This window comes from Sabethes cyaneus, chromosome 2 (genome assembly GCF_943734655.1).
Source record: "Sabethes cyaneus chromosome 2, idSabCyanKW18_F2, whole genome shotgun sequence".
In the NCBI taxonomy this organism is placed as follows: domain Eukaryota; kingdom Metazoa; phylum Arthropoda; class Insecta; order Diptera; family Culicidae; genus Sabethes; species Sabethes cyaneus.
The window spans coordinates 19,349,868-19,373,314 of record NC_071354.1 but is presented as its reverse complement, the minus strand read 5'-3'; the positions used below and the strand labels follow the sequence as shown (position 1 = coordinate 19,373,314).

Genomic DNA, 23,447 nt, shown 5'->3' with positions numbered 1-23,447 from the left:
GACGATGTGATAAAAAATAGTTGAGAAAATTCAGGGGCAGATCCAACAAAGTTACTGAAAATATGGATTTACGCTAGGTGGATCGAACCACTCCGTCGTTCGATTACATCGCGTCAGTCAGTACTATAACCAGCAAATGACATTGTTGTGTCGGCTTTGTGTGCATAATTCATGTAATTGGTGGAAGCTTGATTGAACTAGGGGCGGGGTGGGTGGAGGTGCTGACACTAAAGCATACGTAGAAAATGTGTGACTAGTGACGAGTGACTAGTGTATACGGAAATGGATTAGAACGCAGCTAAGCGTGTGGATAGGTTGTGCAGGGGTGCCATTGGCGTGGCATCTAGTGATAAGGCGGTGGGGGTGAGATTGAAGTGAAGAAATTGGCAGCCCGCCGACGTGACGCGCGTCGTAGTGGTGGAAAATAAAATCCACAACCAGTGCCATCGTTCACAGTCCAACCTAATCGTCGGTTTAGGCTGGTGGTGTTTTAGGATAATTGTTAGGTTTACACCATTATCGGACAGGAATTTGATATTTACAGAAAATTGTGATGTTGCAAAGTGTACACTTATTGTGATTTAAATAGTGGATTTAGATTTAGTGAAAAGCAGTTCAGCTCTGACACATGTTATTCAGTTTTTTTGTTTTGTAGATTTTATAAATTTTAATCAATATCTTTATCTCCGTTTTGCAGTTTTTATTTGTTAAACAGACAATTATCAAAATAAAAAGATTCTAGAGAAAATAAATTTGGGATCAAATAAACACACTAATTCACATTTATCAATCGGGTCGAAAAGTGTGAAAATTCTAAAGCGCCATTTTTTAACCCTTTAAAGCTTCTTGTACACTGAAAATCATGAATGAAAGGTTATCAAAATCTTTCCGTTATTTTCCCAATAATCTTAATGCTTTACTACAAAAAGGATTGAATAGTTGCTGAATAATAGCTGAACAAATTGACATATTCTAAGAAATGATTTTCCAACATTCTCTTAGTTTTCAAAATTTACAAATCGAAAACTTTAGTGTCAGTGCTGTAGATAGATGTAAAAAGTACAAAGTATATTACATTATAGAGCTATGAAAATATATGATTAATGAATTGCTCATCAATTGAATTTAACTGTAGAGGGTAATAACTGTTAGACAAGTGGTTTAAAAAGCAAAACACAATATGAAAACTAGAATTTTGGGGACTACTTTAAAAGGCCAAACTAGTCAGAATCAAAACATAATTTGTATCAATTTTCTTTTTTCATGAAAAATCCATTATGTATGATTCTTTTCGGGGTGGCTTCAGGTTTGGTGGCGGAAATGAGAAATTTTGATTTCAAGCACTAACAAACATAAGAACTAATTTGTCATAATTTGAACCAAAAGAAAAATCTACGCTGTCAGGTAGGGCACTAGTGACGTAGTACAGTACACCCAGTAGGAGAAGTAGGTAGGAAAACTCTTCAAACAAACTAATATGTAAAATAAGAGACTCCGTAGTGCCACGGGATCGGTAAAAATACTGCGATATTTGATGATGTTAAGGAAGGAAGAAGACAAATAGTAGAGGTGGTACTCACGCTTCAGTTCTAGTTCTTTGTTTTCGGGTGGGTGCGACCGGCCGGTAAAGACTCGTCGTACGTTTCGTTTGAGGAGGCGGGCGGTTTCGGTTAATCTGCAAAAAGGGCGTTTGAAGAGGCCGAAGAGCGAAGTTCAATTTTTTTTTCTCGGGTGGATACTGATACTGATAGTTGTTTTGTTGCTGTTACATCATAGTGTTAGTTAGTTAGTTAATTAAAAAGAAACCCTTATGGATTCAATAGATATGTCTTTTTTAAAATGTGGTGTTCCAATCAATTAAGACAATTGTAGAGAGGCTACTGTTGAGTTCTCAGACTTTAGGGGTTACTATACTTTGGAATAGGTGAAAACTACACAGTTTTGTTAATCGAAAAAATCATAAAATCTTACTAAAAACCTACCGACTTAGAGGGCAAATCTGTGCTGTTACTTTTTATTCAAAAATTAACACCAATTATGTTAACTAAACCATAACAATAAAACACAAAACGGCAAAAGATGCAAATTAAACATAGAAAATCTTTAAATCAACCGGTGTAAGACAGGTATTGTTTTTCGTAACAATAATGGTAGGTATTGTCGAGACTTTTACAGAATGTTTTCTTAACACAAACTATAGCAGGTATTAATTTAGGAACAATATTGATTGTATTTTTTTCTGTGTATGTACAACAGCGCTTCATAGGGTTTGGTAGAACATAGAAAAAATAATAGGAAAACAGACATATAGTAGTAGTAGGTGGTGGTGTGTATTTAAACAAGGCAGCTAACATCGATTTACACGTTTTGGTACAGAAAAGCGACAACAAGCGAGAACTGAACTGGGAAACGAAATGAAAATACAATTTACGAGGACGAAATACCATACATCGAAACAGTACAGTGGTTGGTTGGTTGATATTGTTTGCTTAACATGTTTTTTTTTCTGTACATTACTCTAGAATATTTAACTAGCAATTGGTGCGTTGGTGTTTTTGTGGTATGGCAGGGTGCGAATTTCTACAGTTAGTTTGTGGCTCGTGATGTTTTATGTACACGTTTTTATCTACACACATTTGTATTGTTTGTCTCACTTTTCGTGAGAGCACAGTTCAATATAAAATCAATTTTACTAATGGTGACCGCCAAAACCTTTACTTTTTTGTTCGTTTGTTTCTAATTGGCTATCTAATTGAGCACCGATTTGAACACTTGTAGCTATGTTTTGTTTGTTTTTGCTTCTTTTGTTATAATTTTTATTGGTGTTTTCTGGTTTGTTTTGGATTTCGGTCGGCCTACTTGTGCTCTCCGTACAAGTCACCATTGGTAGTGTTTACTTACACCTGATTATTGATCCGAGGGCATGCATAGTTCTGAAGAAAATTGGAAAATTCAAAGTTAAGGGTGTTTTGTTGAACCAAAATGTACTTCTTAGTGGGTGGTGGTGGTGGTGAGCGAATGTCATGTGTCAATTTGTTTTCATTTTCTTCCTGGGATACGGATCACTACGACTACTAAGTAAGGAAAAGTATCTATCTCTATTCGGTTCGTGTAAGACAGAGCATTCGCAGTGCTATATGCGTTCGAAATAGGGTAAATATCTACTGAAAACAGAAGAAGAAAATTATAGCGAAATTGGTTGAGGCTTTAATAATAATTTGCAGTTTGTAAGTGATAGGCGATCTATAAGCTTATGCTTGCTTCAGAAGACAGGTTCGCTGACAGGAGAAAGTATTTTTTATGGTTGGATTTAGAATAAAATTATAAAAATATGTTCACTTTTTCATATTTTTATATGTGGAAGAATTTTATTTTTTTGCTTACAGTTACAGTTTATTTACAGTTCGTATTATCGCACTGCTTGAAATACATTTTAAAATAATGAACATTGGCAAGGTTCATTCGATGCAAACAATATCATTGCTAGGAATCACATTCGTATCAGACAATACTTGCATGCAAGCAACAAGTGGCATGCAATGTGTGTCTGATGCTAAATATTAAGGCCAAGCCAGCGCACTAGAGAGAGAAAAAAGACGAAGCAAAATTTTCAATAAGAGTGCGCTTCTATTGGATAGTTTTGAATTCTCTACTGTAGTGACATATCATATCAGGTTAACCCATACCGTACACATTACGATGTATTCGAAAAACTATGTTGTAGCGTTATTTAAGAAATATTCAAGATTTTCAAAATGCTACCTTTCTCGATCTCCTCAATGCTTTTTGATGCTTGCGCCGCTTCGGCCTTAAATGAACAAAATCTACATATCACTAATTACGACACTAGTAGATTACGTCAAAACTCCAAATTCATACCGATCAGTTTATTAAAAATAAACATATTGGACCGAATGTAATACCTTATAACTAATATTTTTAGAAGTTTGTTATTATATTATAAGCTTAAAACAGGAAATTGTAGTAACTAATAGAAAATACAACAGAGAAACAACAGAGAATTTTTGAGATGTGGATGGGTGGAGAGATTAAGAAGAGTTCAGTTTTTTTTATTGAAACCGACGACTATGGTATTCAAATATTAAAAAACAAGTTTTCACTCATGATTGCTCTAAGAGTCTATGGAATTGCTCTGCCTGAGATGGAATAAAAATGTAAGTTTTGGATGCGTCTGACAAAAAAACACATATTTCTGGTACGTCTTTGCCCGAAAAATCCATTTCATTGCAGGTAAAAAAACACCATGCATCTCCATTGCATTGTTTTTCGAACTAAAATAAGGAAATTAACCAATCCTAAGGCATTTCATGATCAGATTAGAAACGCCATACGCCATAGACAGACGGATAAATACCATCAGACACAACACTAGTGATGCGCTCCAAAAGCAATGTTTGTGGTGACAGCGGTGTGACAATCCATTAATGGTCTTAATTCCTACTCCTCCTTGTTTATAGTAATTGATTAATAACATTAACATTTACTTTAACTTATATTGCTGGAATGTCTGTTTATTTATACGAACCCCGCGGTAGATGAAAACCCTTTCACTCACTTCTCACAATTAACTAGGCACTACTGACTCCTCACCGGACACTGTCTTTGTGGCATCCTGTTATTTATACCATATTAGAGGATTTGCCTGTAATGTGTGTAATATTTGCACATTACTTGGGTAGTTGCTGGTAGCGTGTAAGAGGGAAAAGGTCAGAGTGAGTTTACAGCTTCCCGCGTTAAATGGGAGCGTCACTTAGTCAGTCAGTCGGGAGATTGTGAACAAGCAGAATATTACATTGGCGATCTATTGCCAAATCGAACTTTCGGGATAAATTTCGTGGTAAAATATGAGGTAAGAAAAATGGAATATATTAATGGAGCCGGAAAGGCAAAATTGCAAACGAGAAAAAGAAAATATCACGCCGGCTTTTATTGAGATTGGTCCCAAAGTAAGCGAAATACAAGGTACAATACTCCAGAGTTGGCACAAAAGATGGCAACAAATTTCACTTTCAAATTCATTTTCTAAAAATTGATTTACTATTACAATAGAAGGAACTTTTATTTTTCTTACACCATAAAAATAAATGGTAAAACAGTTTGGCAAATTCGTATTAAAGTTGAGCCGGCAAAAGACCGTGACCAACCCGAATAAAATTTTACATCAAAATTTTGTAGTAGAAACAATGCTTCTGAGTAATTCTCGCTGAAACTGGGCACTACTGACACGAGGTATTCAAATATTAGAACTTTTACGCTTAATTTGTTGAAAATGGTTAAAAACTAATAATTACGCGTTTGATACCTCGAAATAGTCGACACCTCGTTCGCCAAGAGGCTTTACAGGTTCAAAAAATGTTGAATTTGAGCAAATATTGAGATCTATATCATGTGATATTTCATAAATTTGTCATGAAACAACTAACAAATAGCCCGGTTATGTAAAGAAAATGAACAGGGCTTTCAAATGGAGTAAAAAAGTTTGGCGGCCATCTTGGATTTTATCAAAAAATCGCCGTTTTCACCATGAGCTCCCCAGCCGATTTTCATTTTAAGACCACCATTGGAAAGCTGAGGAGAAATGCTATAAGAAACATTCATCAAATTACATGTGTAGTGGCATTAAATAAACGAAACAATTTATTCTCTGTATCAAGGTTTACAACTCTCATATAATGGAATATCTTGCTAGAGAAAATTAATTGTTTTATTTAGTTAATGCTATTGCACACTTAACTTGATGAATGTTTCTTATAGCATTTTTTCTCAGCTTTCCGATGATGGTCTTGAAATTAAAATCGGTCGAGGGGATCATGGCGAAAACGGCGATTTTTTGATAGAATCCAACATGGCGGCCAAATCCAAGATGGCCGCCAATTTTTTTTCACTTTGTTTATAATCCCAATGTCTTCTATTTACATAACCGTGTTGTTTGTAGTCTGTTTCATAGCAAATTTTGGAAATATCACAATAATTATATGAAATTTGTGAACCTTGCTACAAATAACTGCTGTTTTATTCAGCTAAGGCCATTGCACACCTAATTTTATGAATGTTTCTTGTAGCATTTTTCCTCAGCTTACCAATGCACAGTGGTCCAGAAACGAAAGTTAAGTGGAAACTTACTTTTGCAGCTGAGCGATTTATAATAGCTCCCCACAATGTTCAGCAAAGTTGTTCAACTCTAAAAGACAAATAATGCGAAATCAACGACTAAGTTCCAGTTTGGCTTGGAAACACATAATCAATAATAACTTTTTATAAGAAAGAGATAGAAGGATAAGTTTTTCGACAAAATTGTAGCTAAAGATTATGTAAGTAACTTTGTCAAAGACATAGTAGGCGTATTTTTAGGCGTTTCTAACTTACAGTGTTTTACAACAAGACCTCTCAAAAATCACTTTTTCACTGATTTCTTCAAATGCAGTGGTTTTATTGCATCATAATGTTTTACAAAGTTGGTTATCTTATCAAAAGACATATTTTTGTAGAACATTGTATGTTGAAAACTCGTACGTATAACGAGTTCTAACGTTTTTCCTGTGTTTTTTTAGTCTTTTTTGGAATAGAATATCTCAAAAAGGGGCAAACGAAAAAAATCAAACTCGGCCGTTTCTGAAAGCTTGAAGTTTTATCTCAAGCATATGTGAAAATAAAAAACTGGTTTTTTCTCTAACTCGAGTAATTTCAGTTTAATTATTTCTTGTTTGACCATTTTCTACTATGCAGTATTTTCCAATATCTTCTGGAAGACGATTAAAGTCAACATGTCAATAGTAAAAAAGAAATTTGTCGTACCTTGACACAATTTCTTCTGATTGTCACGTAAAATAGTCTTCCAACTCCAGATATGACATCAGTTTTCTATCAGCACCAGCTGTTTTTGATAAATATCTATCTTTAAATTTTCATTATTTTGCAAATATGCTCAATCTACCATCAATAATGTTTCAAAAATAATTTTCAATGGAAAAGCAAAAAAATATTGGTTATTTCATGCGTAATATTGTTAACTGTTATTTTAGTTTTATGTCATTTTTTAATCGCAGGTAAGTATATCAAAACAGTCAAAGAGGTAAAAGAGAAAAAAGACCTATAGATCCCTTTCGAACTTCAACCACCTTATATCAGTATATCGTTGATTTGGAAAACAAAAATGGTAGTCATTTATTTGAGAGATTCAATAAATGTTTTGTTTTCGAAATATTTTATTATTGTCAGCAATATAATAATTTATTATATTAATAATTGGTGGAAGCTCCAGAGTACGTGTACAATACGAACGATTTTGTATTGCAATGACTGGATCGGACGACAGTAGGAGGCGTCTGAACGCATCCTCCAAATTGGCATTCCGGTTAAATTTTCTGGCGTGAAATTCTCTTAACTAACAAATACATTTATTTCGCGTTTCCTGTACCTCTTCGCTTAATAACCCTATGGGTTGTGCCGTGGCCTTAATAATATCTGCGCCGTGTACTAAAATTTTATTAACGGTTGGCGATATAGCTAATATGGAATTGAATGGGAAATAATCTCCTAAACTACCGAATTACTTTCACGAACATTTTAGATACTAATTTAAAAAACAGTAACGGTACCCTCAAATTTTTTGACAAAAAACTCCAGGACTCTAATAGGATTTGCTTGAAAGCGTTCCTCCTTTTTTACTACGATCATAGTCATGTTCCTGTTCCTGAATACGTAGACATCAATTTTGAAGACTTCTCAGCTTTCTGACACTAAAGTAATTTAAAAAATGATCAATCAAAGTAATTTAAGAATCAAAAATATCAATATAAAATTTAATTTCATGTGCATATATCCAAGTGAAGATTTCCATTTGTCTATTTGTAAAATAATGAAAATTGTAAGATCAAAAACAGCTGGTGCTGAGCTCCATTTGCAGAGAGGACGATACGACAGTGATTATTTGAAATCCAGGATAACTGCTAACCAGAGTACATTAGTTCTGTGGAGACTAAGGCCCTTCACTCCAAACCACCGTCGAACTAACTACGCGCGCAATGATCCAGCCTGTCGCTGTATGCAGCTAATGAACAATTTTAGAAACATACTAAACTTAAACATGTCGACTGATGCTATTAAGAAAAAACTTTCTGACTATTTCTGAGAGGTCAATTACATGTACACTAATACCACTGCGTTTTATATTATTTTGTATTTGGTATTATAATTTATATTTATATGTATGGACTGGATGACGGGCGAAGTCCATATATCTTGACAATAAACAATTATAAAAACTACCGTTATACAAACTTATTTAATGAATATTTCAGCAGTGGTTCGAAAACTAGCACAAGGTCGAAAAACTAGATCTCTTAACTTATCCTGAGTTCGAAGACTATTTTACGTGACAATCAGTAGAAATTGTGTCATGGTACGACAAATTTCGTTTTTACTATTGACATGTTGACTTTAATCGTCTTCAAGAAGATATTAGAAAATACTGCATAGTAGAAAATGGTCAAACATGAAATAATTAAACTGAAATTATTCGAGTTAGAGAAAAAACCAGTTTTTTATTTTCACATATGTTTGAGATAAAACTCCAAGCTTTCAGAAACGGCTAAGTTTGATTTTTTTCGTTTGCCCCTTTTTGAGATATTCTATCCAAAAAAGACTAAAAAAACACAGGAAAAACGTTAGAACTCGTTATACGTACGAGTTTTCAACATACAATGTTCTACAAAAATATGTCTTTTGATAAGATAACCAACTTTGTAAAACATTATGATGCAATAAAACCACTGCATTTGAAGAAATCAGCGAAAAAGTGATTTTTGAGAGGTCTTGTTGTAAAACACTCTGTAAGTTAGAAACGCTTAAAAATACGCCTACTATGTCTTTGGCAAAGTTACTTATATAATCTTTAGCTACAACTTTGACGAAAAAATTATCCTTCTATCTCTTTCTTATAAAAAGTTATTATCGATTATGTGTTTACAAGCCAAACTGGAACTTAGTCGTTGATTTCGCATTAATTGTCTTTTAGAGTTGTACAACTTTGCTGAACATTGTGGGGAGCTATTTTGAGCCACAAAAAACTTTCCACTTAATTTTCGCTGCTGGACCACTGTGCAATGGTGGTCTTAAAATGAAAATCGGTTGGGGGCCCATGGTGGAAACGTCGATTTTTTGATAAAATCCAATATAGCGACCAAATCCAAGATGGCCGTCCAAATTTTTTTACTCCATTTGAAAGCCCTGTTCTTCTTTACAGAACTGGGCCATTTGTTAGTTGTTTCATGGCAAATTTATGAAATATCACATGATTTAGATTTCAAGGTTTGCTCAAAATTCAAGTTTTTTCGAACCTGTTAGATCGCTTGGCGTACGAGGGATTCACTATTTCGAGGTATCAAAAGTGTAATTCTTATTTTTTAACCATTTTCAACCAATTAGGCGCAAAAGTTCCAATATTTGAAGACCTCGTTACAATAGTGGCCTTGTTTCAGCGAGAATTACTCCTCTTCAATAGTTTTTATTGCGGACAGTAAAACGTATGGTATGCGTACTGTAAAAGTGTCATAAATTCAAATTTTATTCATAATTTTCTTTTTTTTTATTAAGATTGAGCCAGCGAGAGGACCATTGCCAATTTATATTACAGTTGAGCCGGCGAGAGGGCCATGCCCAACATCTACGAAGTTTCAGCCGAGATGTATCTATTACGCGTGTCCTGACCAGGGATGGAAAAAATCGCTTCTAGCGATCAAGATCATTGGAGCGATCAGATTCAGAATCATTGACATCTCTACTTGTAAGCGACAAATACTTTGTCGTGATCTGTCGAACGGAGTGACTACCGGGACTGTAAACTAGCAGATCTACCTCAAGGAGTGTCTACAGAAGCGTCTCCTTCCTCTGATGAAACAACACGAGGGCCCTATAATCTTCTGGCCAGATCTAGTTTTGTGTCACTCTCCAAAGGATGTCCTAGAGTGGTACGAAGCGAACGGGGTTACTTTTGTACCCAAGGACATGGACGGTTTTAACGCACCGGAACTATTATATAGCAGGCACTTCGGAAACATCCCAAGCAAGTCAAATCTGAGGAGAACATGAAGAAAAAGTGGGGTTTCCGTACAGAAGAAGCTTCAGTCAGATGTTGTACAGAACCTTATGAGGTGAGTTAAGCGTAAGGTGCGAGCATATCGTTATGGTATTGATGTTGATGCCCAAAGCTTACTAATGGGTTATATTTTATTGTCTGAAAGTTTGAAGAGGATCACAGTCAACTAGGCAATTTTCCACAGCGTTTTTTCCGTGATGTGGGACACCTTTTATACGACGATAATGGCAATGCTAGTGTTCACTATCGTGAACTAAAATCTGAACAACCCGTTTTGCTTAGCAGATACTGCACCATATTTCACCATGTGGGTAATTTTTGTGATCATTTACTAAACTTACAAAGCGGGTCTATAAGCATTTTGAACTATACTGTATAAAACTAAAGATTCTATTTTGATTTTCTTCAGCCTAAAAAATTGATTGGAATAATATAGCAAATGCCATCTTGTCCCTATGCCATGTCTTAACGAAAGAGATCTGTTATTATTAGGCAGTAGTTAGAATGTTAAAAAAGTAATTAAATTGATCTATTTCACAAGAGACATTATTAATAATGATAATGGTAAAAGCTTATTGGATTGTGTCATTTGGCAGTTAAGAAAGCGGTTGTTAGTGTTAAATGCTCAAAGGAGTGTTTTGTTTCTTTTTAAAAAAATTAAAACCATTGAGATAATGGTACATTTCAGTATTGTATTATACTTGGGTTTGTGAGCTTTATTAACGATACGGCACTCAATTTTAGCGCTCCGGAATTAAACTGCTCCGATTTTTTTGGCGTTCCTATAAACGACCAACGAATGGCTAGGCCATAACCGCTAACCGATCGTCACTAGCGTCTGGTTCCAGTAGTGTAAAGGTGGAATAAAGTCTGCAAAAAGATGACACACCACGAACGGGCAAAACATCAATGTTTGATTTCTGACGCAACACCGAACAAAACCCTTCACCTGGTGCTGTCACAAAACAATGTTCCTTACAGGGGGGAGAGAACGTTGACACAATTCCCGTTCCGGATTAATTTACTGAACATGATGACGTAGACCTGATATACGGACACAAAGCTCCATTATTTTTGGTTCATAGAATTTTACTCATTAGTTACACAAACATATAGAGGAACTTAAAAGTAAAACAAACACTTACGGGATTACTTGTCGGGGCGGACGGAAGTGGTTTCGGGATAGTTTTTCGGTTTCACAGTAAACGGAGTCGGATTTAATATGTTTTTTTTCTTCGGTGGTTTGTATTGAATAGTGTTTCGAATTGCGACTGACTGTCCGATGATGCGAGTAACAAGTAACAAATAATATCTACACTGTGTTAAATACAAGCGACAACCTTTAAGTACATAACTGTTGATTACTGCCGAATCGTTGAACTATTGCACACAAAACACATTAAAATGCACTCCTGCTTTACTTTATTAAGCTAAAATATCACAAACATTGAGTTCGTTTGGTTTTCTGCGTTGCGTTCTGATTTACTTTGAGCATACTTTGAGTTTGGACGGATTTATCATATTTTTACAGTTTTAGAGAGATTCGGTTTTGCTTTTCTTCACTTCTCTTATCAAAGGGATGTGCTGATTCTGATTCTGATCGGGTGTCTGTACATATACGGGAAATTGGGCTAGATGTGCAGCTCGGTCACATTGATACTGTTATGGTTCCAGGCCGGTAGCGGGGCCACCGAGTTCCGCGGTCGCCAGGATAATACCTTCACCAGGCTTCTACGCTCATTGGGTGAAGCACGTTTACGGAGTAGGTTTTAATTTGGTAACACACAGGTAACACGTACGTAGAGATGGTTGAGGTGTGATGGTATTGAGGAAAAACGTAAAAAAGAAAAATAAATCGGTACAGGAAAATAAAACGACTTGTCAACGGTAGGATTATTTTTTGTTTGTTTTTGAACTGAAAGAAATTCCAACCAGACGGTTTAAGCTTTTGAAATCGGCAGAACATCGCTAGGCAAATTGAAAGCAAAAATACTTCCGTATGCGGAAGAGGTGCAAAACACCCCTGAAAAAAGTGTGGCATTTTGTTGAAAGAACAAGCACTTGAATTGAGAAACGAACTTAATGAAAAAAAACTATTTGGTAAAAGTTTTGGTAAGCAGATTTGTATAAACAAAATTAGCTGCAAAAATGTTGAAAGTAGAATAGTTGAATCAAAACATACTAGTGTGTGTGTGTAATTGTGTGACGATAATTTATCAGCTCTTCGGTTGTTAATTATGGGAAATCGAGAAATATTAGCACTAAGTCAGTAAATCGAATACTCATGTGGAAATGAAATCCACTCCGCTTAAAACTGCGCAGGTCTGATTTGAGATTTTTCTTACCCAATTTGTGCTAAACCAGACTAACTATGCGTTTAAACTGTTTCATTTTCAACCACAAATCGAAGTTTACGGTTAAATCAATGTACAAAAGTAATGTGCCACTGTTAGTATTAGCGCAACGTACGTTTTCCAGGGACTACTGTGTTTGTTGCATCTGTCAAAAACACGTGTTTTTTTTAAATAAATCAGAAGTCTATTTACTACAGCCGTATCGAGTGTTTTGCCACGGTTTGTTTTGGTTAAGTTGGAGTTTGAAAATTCATTTGATCTGACAGCTTATAAATGCCGAGAAAATCCAAAGTAACAATGTGAGTTTTATTGCACTCTTATAGTGGTTTTCATGATCAATTTTGTTCGTAAAAATCATCATAAGAGTGTGATAAAACGCATATTGTTTGCTTGGAGTGTGTTTTGAGTGAGAAAAAAGGGAATAACTAAAGCCTAAGAAAACAAAGGTGTACAGGTTTGAGAAATCGAATGAAGGTTCAGTAAAAACTATTTGAAGGATCCATGAAACTGCTACGATTAAACGAGAGTCAAAAATCGAGGTTGTCAGTTAATTTGGTAGTTCGAAATGACCGACAGATACGGCACAAGGCTAACGGGTGGCAACTAAAATTTTGGAATTTTTTTCTCAAGCTGTCAAAAAAAGACAAAGATACATGAAGAAGATCTGATTTACCGAAATTAAAGATACATTATCCAATGTTTTTTAAAAAAAGTGTATATTTGAAAACGGCTCATAATCGGCTGTTCGGCGAGGTTTTCGTTTGACGTCGAAACAGGAGCGTTGTATGGCCGTCAAGTCAACTTTGCGAATGCACCTCTTGATTCTATCAATCAACTGTTATTTTTATACACCAAGGAATTCAAAATCCCGAAAAAATCTTCGATTAGGCGCACAGACAGATGAGACAGATTTTTCGGGTCGTGGTTTTGAATGGGAAAAAATGAGATCGAATGGGTATTCAGGAACGATTGTGTTTTTTTTGGCGTAATGCGATGATGCTCTATCCGGCCAAAACACGTATTGTCCATCTGCATGATGTTTTTGTAGAAACTGGATCAAAATTTTCTTCAAACATTCATCTGGGGCATCTTAATTGATAGCCAAACCAGAGGGCTTGATGTTGAAGAAACGAGAAACAGCACGATGTCCTTTTGCGTCCATAATTTTGGCTGGTCTTCCACTACCTTGCTTGCGAATAGTTGTTGGGCATCTTAGGATATGGTAAACAGTCGAAGCCGCAACATATTTACTTTTTTAATGTTGTACCGTAAACTTTTTGCCGAGATTTCTGTGGCAGTTCGTAGAAGTGTATAACGCGCTGCCGAAATGCTTCTTGTTTCGACGCCATTTTAAGCAAAACTTGGCAAGCATAAACAAAACAAAAAATATTCACAAAAAGAGGAGAGATAGAGCTAACACATACATACTCTCATTTCTCTCTGAGCTCGTTTGTTGTTGAGCATAAGGGCCGCGAAAAAATTTCAAAATTTTAGTTGCCGCCCGTTACATATGTAATCTGCCAGTTTGTAAGGAAGCAGTTCGTATGATATTCGTTACTTTGAGTTTAGTTTTTCAAATTATTCAGCTGATCCGTCGTCGTTTTTGATAATTGGTATTGTTTCACTCGACCATATGGAAGATTTATGCAGCATTTTGTGTTAAAACAGTGCACAAAATAATTCGTTCAAGAAGTTGGGTGAGATGCTTTAGACAGATTTGATGATTTGCTGTTTTGTGCCAAAGAATCATTTATCTGCGAAGATCATTTCTGGTTAAACGGATACGGGACTCTAGCAACTTTATAAACATGTCCGAGAAACCCTGGCTTCAGCTCTATACTAGGTTATTTTCAAGATCTAAGTAACTACCGGAGAAATGAATGGAGTTGTTCGTCCCAGCTAAAAAAGGGTGATCGATCCAACTGCTGTAATTGTCGCGCCATAACGCTATACGTCGCCTACAAGGTACTTTCCCAGATCCTCTTAGGGGTTTGCGTAACTGATGACCAAATTTTTACTATCCGACAGATCTTGCAGAAATGTTCGGTATACTATGTACCCACGCATCGTAACTTTATTGATTTCAAAGCAGCATACGATACAGTCGATCGAGATCAGCTATGGCAGAGCAGATAATGCACGAACACTGCACATAATGCACTCTGACGCGACTGGCCAGAGAGAGACAGAGACAGAAAGAGAGAGAGAGAGAGAGAGAGAGAGAGAGATATCGAGGTTTTGCGTACCTCCCACGAACGATAATTGTTTACAGCGATGAACTAGAAGTGGTAGATGATTTCGTGTATTTGAGATCGCTGGCGATAACGGACAACAACGCTAGTAATAAGATCCAGCGTTGCATTCAAGCGGGAAATCGGGCCTACTTTACCCTTCGCAAAACGCTACGATCAAGAAGCATACGCCACCGTCCGAAGCTGACAATGTACAAAACCCTTATTAGTCCGCCAGCTATTTATGGACTTAAAGCCATGATGCTGCTCACGAAGGACATATGTACCCTTGCCGTGTTCGAGCGTTCTGCGTTTTGTGTAGGTTCTACGGACGACATATTCAGATATTCAGATAGTCTCTGCTTCGGGAGCGCGAAAAATTCTGGCGCATGAGCTGCTAGTTAAGCGTCTTATAACGATGGTTCGGTGAAGGCCGTCTAGCGAGGTTATGAGCTTGATTACGTGTAGATCAACTCCCACTGAAATGCTGAAAAAAAGATCTAGAATTTGGTACAGCTTCTGTCTCCACCAAGATTGTAGTCAGTTCTACAAAACTTAGCACCTATTTGAGGCGAGTTTTGGCAAATTTTACTGCTGTTTCCCATGAACCGCTAAACTTGAGAGCGCTTAGTGGCTTATAATAGCATTTAATTTCTCGTATGTGACAAAACTCTTGGAGTCCATTAACATGGTTTTCGTTTTGAAATTGCAAAAACGAGTCATGTAGCTGCGGTTGGTACCGCGAAAGTTAGTTGCGTTGCCTGAATATCTGTTGAACCACTCCTCTTGGACCGATGAACCATTTAAGAGACGCTGGGAATGTGTCCGTACTTAAAACTGTTACAGTTTCTGGAACTCGTCCAACGTATACGAGCTCTAGTGCATCTTCTTAAGCTTGAAATTATTGCATCACCAGATCTCGATAACGATTTTAAAGTTGGCTGGGACCCCAGGGTTGTACATTAACAGTACTATTAAGCGATAAAAAGGTTGTATAAATCGAGTCTTAAACTGGACCAAGCAGTTGGCAGGATGTGTCAAGGAAGCCGGATGTCTGCAAGTTGCAATTCTCGGACTCAGAGCAAACATGTCATTCGTCATTTTTGTTTGTATGCCAGAAGGGCATTGGGTTAAAAGGCCACTGCGACAGTCTTAATGATCGTCTTTTGTGGCTGGCCCCGATTGCTGTACACAGTTTACGGATCGCTCATACCCATTGATGGAGTTGAGCGGAATAGTTGTAATCCTGTGCCCCAATTCGGTACTTACTTACTTTTTCGGCGACAATCCGCTTATCGAATCAATGCCGAATTCAGGAGCCGTCTCCACATTACTCGGTCTTGGGCTGCCACTCTCCAGTCGCCCGTAACACCCGCTGTTCTAGCATCCTCGTCAACAGCGCTCATCCAACGGGTACGGGGTCTGCCTCGAAGTCGTCGGCCTCTGTCGGGTTCTCTGCTGAATATTGTTTTCGCTGGTCTCTCATCCGGCATCCTTGCTACGTGGCCAGCCCACTGCAGCCTGCCGTATTTTAGGCGCTTCACAATATCCGCATCTTTGTACACTTGGTATATTTCATGATTCATGCGCCTGCGCCACACTCCTTCGTCTAATATGCCGCCAAGAATTGATCACAGGATCTTACGCTCGAAAACGCCAAGAGCTCGTCGGTCGCTCTCTTTCAACGTCCACGCTTCGTGGCCGTAGAGTACCACCGGGAGAATTAGCGTCTTATAGAGCACGAGTTTTGTACGGAGTTGTAGGCTACGGGACCTCAGCTGGCTACGTAATCCGTAGAAGGCCCTGTTGGCAGCCGCTATCCGCCTTTTTACTTCACGGCTCACATCGTTGTCACATGTCACTAACGTACCAAGGTAAACAAATTCGTCGACCACTTCAAAAGTATCTCCATCTATCACCACCGCAGTTCCAACACCAGACGGGCTACCACGCTCTCTACCAGCCACCATATACTTTGCTTTGGAAGAATTTATGATAAGCCCTATCCTCGCAGCTTCCTCTTTAAGATGCGTGTACGCTTCTTCCACAGCTCTACGGTTAACACCGATGATATCGATGTCGTCCGCGAACCCTAGGAGCATATGAGATTTCGTGATGATGGTACCGCTTCTCTGCACGCCGGCCCTTCGAATAGCACCTTCCAATACAATGTTGAACAGCAAGTTCGATAGCCCGTCACCTTGCTTCAAACCATCTAACGTCACAAACGAGTCCGAAGTCTCACCCGCTATCCTGACGCTTGATTTTGAACCATCAAGGGTAGCACGTATCAGCCTAATCAGCTTTGTTGGAAAACCATGTTCAAGCATAATTTGCCACAGCTCGTTTCGTTTAACTGAATCGTACTCCGCCTTGAAGTCTATAAACAGATGATGTGTCTGCAAGTTGAATTCCCGGAATTTATCGAGGATCTGTCGCAAGGTGAACATTTGGTCCCCCAATTCGGTACTACATGGTTTATAAAGCCAATGACCGTTTTGGGATTTAGGCTCCATACCTGATATGGAGTAAAAAGGAAACTTCCTAAGAAGTTGTGCCTTGATAATGCAAGAGGTCCGCAATAGCAGAGCAGATGCGCTGAACTTTCAGGTTCAGAGTTACAAAAGCGGCAGGTGTTGGATGATACCTTGCCGATATTCTTTAATGTCATTCGTCATGGAGCAAACCGCACGAACTTCAGTTGTCTCAGTCTACAGTACAGGATGCGGGAAAGCATCTTAAAGGCAGACGTTAAGGTACTACAAGTGGCCATTCCGCTGGCTGCGGCAAAGTAGGAGAGCCTCAGACCGTTATTATTGGTCGACAGATGTAGGCTACGTCTGCCAATGCCCAGGATGGCCGAATTTCGCCCTCTCGATTTGAGCATTTTCATCTCGGAACAAGTACTTTTGGGCACTCTCCATGGGTCCACTCGAGACTATCGTAGAACATTCTTAACACCTTCAGATTTGTCGTTTGTCGGTGCATAGCTATACGTCGTTGTTTGAGAAATGTAATTCCTACCAGGAGGCAAAAGGTCAGTATAACAAGGTAAGCTGCCATTAGTTCTTCATGGTAGAGTACGGCAGATTCTTAGAATAAAGTGTTTTTGTACGCGTTCAATCGGTTTTATCCAGTTGTCGTAGATCGGGTCCCATACAGCGCAGGCTGCCTCCAGGACTTAGCGCACCAGTGAGCAAAAAAGGGCGCGCAAAGTACCAGGAACATCAAACTGCTTTACAATTTTCATGATCAGTCCAAGCTGGCGATTGGCCTTGCTAATAAACTAAACGTCAGTTGAGCATCCAACACTACAATTGCTGTTTTTTGCGTTAAAGGTTGATTACGGTGCATTTAGATAGGCTTAGCGTCATGTAATGAACAACGAAAACAATAATGGACTCAGGAAACTGCCTTGAGGGACCCCAGAATTGTTACAGAATCAGTCAGATTGAGACAGAGACTTTACAGCAATTTTTTGATTGCGTAGATAAAATTCCAGCCATGCTAGGTCATGCTTTTAGGTCAGTATAGATAGCATCTATCTGGATACTCCGGTCTATACCGCGTAGGCAAAATGAAGTGAATTCCGATTGTTGGTAGTTACCCAACAAAAATTTTATTTGGAGAGCAGTTTATTGAACCATCATACAGCTAATTTCCAGTAAACATGCGCTTGATAAGCTATTATACAACCAAAATGTTTGTTGGTTACGGACCTGCCAGGTATGTTGTGCTGTAGAAATAAGAACTTGCTCATAATTATTATTACACAAACCTACATACTTACAACCCGCAACCCGGGTTTGCCATCTAAGATATAACTTGCGGAATACAGCATTTCATATTCAGCCGCTTGCTCCGAAACAGACGATGTTTGAGCCGCTCCTCTTCTAGGGTATAGGCGCTCAAGTTCGCACCCCCTAGCTTATCTGCTCCAGTAGACACATAGGCGTTACCAGGTAGGGGCTTGAGAGAGCCTGAGCTATATTTATCATTCCGGTCAGATATCTCACCCAATTGCAAATCGGATCGCTTAACGATTTTGCGTGTTGCCTTTGCGTAGGGGCTTGCTATTTTTCCTGTATCGTTCCAATATCAATATCAGTATAACGGGTGGCAACTAAAACTTTGGAATTTTTTTGCGGCCCTTATGCTCAACAACAAACGAGCTCAGAGAGAAATAGGAGTATGTATATGTTAGCTCTCTCTCCTCTTTTTGTAAATATTTTTTGTTTTGTTTATGCTTGCACAGTTTTGCTTCAAATGGCGTCGAAACAAGAAGCATTCCGCGAGCGCGTTGTACACTTCTACGAACTACAACAGAAATCTCGGCAAAAAGTATACGGTACAACATTTAAAAAGCAAATATGTTGCGGCTTCGACTGTTTTCCGTATCCTAAGATGCCCAATAACTATTCGCAAGCAAGGTAGGGGAAGACCAGCCAAAATTATGGACGCAGAAGGACATCGTTCTCTTTCTCGTTTGGCCCTCTGGTTTGGCTACCAATTAAGACGAACGTTTGAAGAAAATTTTGATCCCGTTTCTTCAAACACATCATGCAGATAGATAATACGTGTTTTGGCCGAATAGAGCATCATCGCATTACGCAAAAAAAACACAATCGTTCCTGAATACCCATTCAATTCCATTTTTACCCAAAACCCACAACCCGAAAAACCTGTCTTAGTGCGCCCAATCGAATATTTCTTCGGTATTTTGAGTTTCTTGGTGTACAAAAATAACTGGAGAGCCACGAATTACAAACAGTTGATTGGTAGAATCAAGAGATGCATTCACAAAGTTGACATGACGGCCGTACAATGCTCCTGTTTCGATGTCAAACGAAAGCTTCGCCGAACAGCCGATTACGGACCGTTTTCAAATGTACACTTTTTTTTCAACAATAGATAATGTATCTTTAATTTCGGTAAATCAGAACTTCTTCGTGTATCTTTGTCTTTTTTGACAGCTTGAGAAAAAAATTCCAAAATTTTAGTTGCCACCCGTTATGTCCAGTCGAAGTTAGGATCATTCCTCACAATTCTCGTATATTTCAAATGTTTATGTAACAATCAGACTATCGTAGTCCTACAACAGTCACACGGACGTGTCTTCCGCATAACCCCTCTGATCGAGAGCTTTCAACAAATATATAAATAATGGCTCAGATCATCTAAAGTAATTTAAAAACTAAAATTATTTGAAATAACGTAACATGATGAGTGAATCTGAGGGGAGAATAAATCTTAGTTCGAATCAGTTTTTCCAGCTTATTAAAAATTGTATAAAATGCAGAACAACCAACACAAATTACTACAACCGCTTGCCAAAATAGTATGAACGTGGCATGGTCTTCACAGCAATTGGAAGATTTGTGGTTTAAAAACAAAACCGTTAACATATTTGTCAAGCAGGATTGAGATCTTCTTGTGTTTTTAACGCTAGAAAGGGCTATATAGCACTGAAGAAGAATGTTTCACTTTTTAATAGGCTTTTTACGAATATAACTGACTAAAGTAGGAATTCAACCAGAAGGAGCAGTATCTGATGAGTACAGCGGGTATGCGAAATCTTATATGTGTCTAAGCAGGTGATCCGACTGGCAACGTAAAATGTGATACGAACATTATCGTGTAACAAATTATTACACTGACGCATAATGGGCAAAAACGAGTTCGTAATCCCAACAATTAGAAGCCGCTTGTTTGGAATCTTACAAGGTACCTATTCCTATGTAAAAAATGCAGGGAATCGATTGGTGATGGTTTCATCCTGCGCAGACTTGTAAGATTCCAAACCAGCGACTTCTAATTCTTGGGATTACGAGCTCGTTTTTGCCCATTGTGCGACGGTTTTACTGTTGACATCTCGCGATGCTAAAAAGACTCATCAACTTATTTGTACAAATTATCGTCATATTTTATCACCGATGGGACGTAATCGTTAGGCTTTTATTGATTTAGTAAGTCATGGTACTGGCACTGAAGCACAGTAAAATTATGTGATGTAGAAAGGTGCGACAATCATTCATGTCATGTTATAATTCATACATATTGTATTAATGTTATTGAATTTGTGAACAGCGCATTTTGTCGATCAATTGTGTACATCATACTGACCTTATGGCTGTACTATTGTCAGGAGTCAGTATTATATTACGACAAATATAATTATTGAAAAGTTTTTCAAAAGAAATTTTTCGATCAATATCAATTTTGATTGAAGTGACAATAGGAATCAAGTCCTGATAATGATTGGGTGGTTAAAATTACTTTATTCAGTTTGAAAACTAAAAGAATGAGTTTTGTTAGAAATTGCCTAATCTTTTTACTTGCTGCTGACAGCAGCGAATGACAAAAGTGGAAACTCTTCGTAATCTCTCGGGGAATTGGTTTGGTATCAAATTTGGCATTATTATCATTACCTCAATGTGAAACTTTTACTCAAGCAGATTGCATGCATACTAACAGACTGTCGTGAACTGACTACTACTGGAGAAAAGTTTAAATCAAACTACTACAGGACAGAAGGATTTTACTGGTTACTGGGTGTTAATGTTAATTCTTGCACGAAAGTGATGAGCCACTAATTACTCTATGCATTGCACGGTACGGTTAGTTAGTAAAATTTGGAAACAAAATTGCAGAAATACGTCGTTCCGAAATGCTACTCTAGAGTGTGTTTTTTTGCTACGGTAGAGTTATATTTTGTTTAGAATAAAAACCTGTATTTTTCAACTTTCATATGCGACGATACGGCTATCGTTACGTACGCAGCCGACACATCCGGGTTCGATCTGTCGCGGGGCACGTGTTTTCGTTTGTTTTTTTTTTTGGACGAGGAGAGATGAAAGATGAAAAGTTAACGGAAATTATGTTATTTGATTATGCAAAATTATTGAGCGTCGTGTCTGAGTTCAGAGCGAACCGCTTTCGATACGATTAATAATATACGATTGATTGATTGATTGAGTTATTGCAAATTGAGATTGAATCCTGACGGATATCGTGTTCTGTTGGTTCAATGAGACATATCCTGTCGAAGTGCAATGTTAGCGAATAAACCAAACGAAATCAAAACGAATAGAGAGCGTGTTCGAACTACAGAAGAATGAACTTAAACGAAAGTTAAACAAATCCCGACATACAGAAAAAACAAATTCGAAAATGGCAAGGAGCAGTTAGAAGCAAGGCGCTGCTAAGAGGTTGAACTAAAAGATAGCACACAGCATTACACACACACAGAAACTAAATTTCAATTCAACTGATTGGGTTTTTTTTCTTGCATATTGGTTACAAACACTGCAATCGAAAAAATTAATAAAACATTTCGATCAAATTGGAAACAAGAATCACAAGAATCGGAAAAAAATGTTTAGAAAAAGGTCGAACGAAATCAGAACTAGCAATTAACACGAAGGTAAAACAAGAAACGTTTTTTTTTTGGTAACAACAAACAAACAACATCAGCAACATCTATAAAACATGGATTTTTGGGACGAAGGATGTTCAGTTTTTGTTTGGGAAATTTGAAACGAAGGATTGTTTTTTTTTTAAGAACTAGATAGAATGTGTTTAGGAATCTAATGAAGAGAGATAGAAACAGTTACTTTACTTTGAAGCAATCACTATAGAGCCAATAATAGGTGAAATGACATAAACTTAATACCAGATCTACTAGTAGAAGCTTGCAAAAACATACGTAAGTTTAGGTTGCATCTCTAGTGAGTGTGGTTTCTTGAAAGAGTTAGCTTACAATTTATAAACTATGAAATTCTCTATCGAGTTCTTCTTGGCAGTTTTGGATGGATTCAAAGGTTGGTTTTTGGAAATATTGGATGGGACATTTGATTCAGTTATTTGCTTCAAGTGCTTCCGATTTATTTTCACAGTGAACATAGTTTTAAACCATGAAAAAGTAAGTTGTTCATATGATACTTACGATGAACGCGATTCCTTGATGGGATGGGGAGCTGCTAGGTCCTGGTTTCTGTTCTTTATCCTGTGAAAAAATTAGTTTTAAATTAGAAACGAAAATCTTGACGCTTTCTGTTACAGTTAAAAATGAAGTTTGATACGAAGAAGCTGGTTTCATTTTTAATGCATGCATTTTTTCCATCAGCTTTCAAATATAAAGAGAATTGCTTTTTATGTTCGAATGCAATAACTTGAAGATCGCTTCGGAGGAATACTTGTCAGTACGCAATTGCTACCGATCGCACAGCCACTGCATTTCTTCGAAGGCTTGATTTGAAAGAACACTTCCACTTCACCTAGCTTTTTGGTAAACTTGAAGCAGGAAACGCTTGACAATCTATGAGTCGAATCGATTAATATGCTTCTGCTTGGCTTGATGTAAGCGATTAAATTAAATATGTTGTTTGTACTTACACTTTTGCTACGACATCGGGCAGTAGAGCCGTTATGGGTATCAGGAATAAACCCAGCCAAAAACCGGGCGATGAGAAAATCATATCGTCCATGCCGGTAAACACCGCACCAACCGGTATCGTTGGCCAAATATTACTGCAGTGGATAGTTAAGCGTAGTTAGAAGCATAAATTAAATGGGTTTGAAAGTTGGAATTCACCTGTAAATATAAATAAACATAAACCACAGCACAATCGAGCCCCAGATGGAACAATGCGTCAGCCACGTCCAGGAGTTTGTCAGCAAGCCGGCTTTCAGACAAACCGTAACAACCACGTACTGAAAGAAGCCAACAAAATTTCGATTAGCGGG

General features: G+C 37.6%; 1 protein-coding gene across 9 annotated transcripts in view; it reads right to left on the bottom strand.

The window, feature by feature from the left end:
* Positions 1-23,447, bottom strand: part of LOC128733589 (probable phospholipid-transporting ATPase IA) — a 138,407-nt gene that overhangs the window by 7,869 nt on the left and 107,091 nt on the right. For 6 of the 9 annotated variants that reach the window (XM_053827283.1, XM_053827288.1, XM_053827285.1 and 3 more), the window contains 3 exons: positions 23,296-23,414; positions 23,097-23,231; positions 22,648-22,707 (listed from right to left, as the gene is read on the bottom strand). In XM_053827283.1, the coding sequence (XP_053683258.1) occupies positions 22,648-22,707; positions 23,097-23,231; positions 23,296-23,414 (314 nt within the window). Of the gene's footprint in view, positions 1-1,580; positions 1,676-10,799; positions 10,988-11,262; positions 11,849-22,647; positions 22,708-23,096; positions 23,232-23,295; positions 23,415-23,447 lie in introns of those variants that run through there. The other 3 variants (XR_008411939.1, XM_053827289.1, XM_053827290.1) reach the window with 3 other exon arrangements.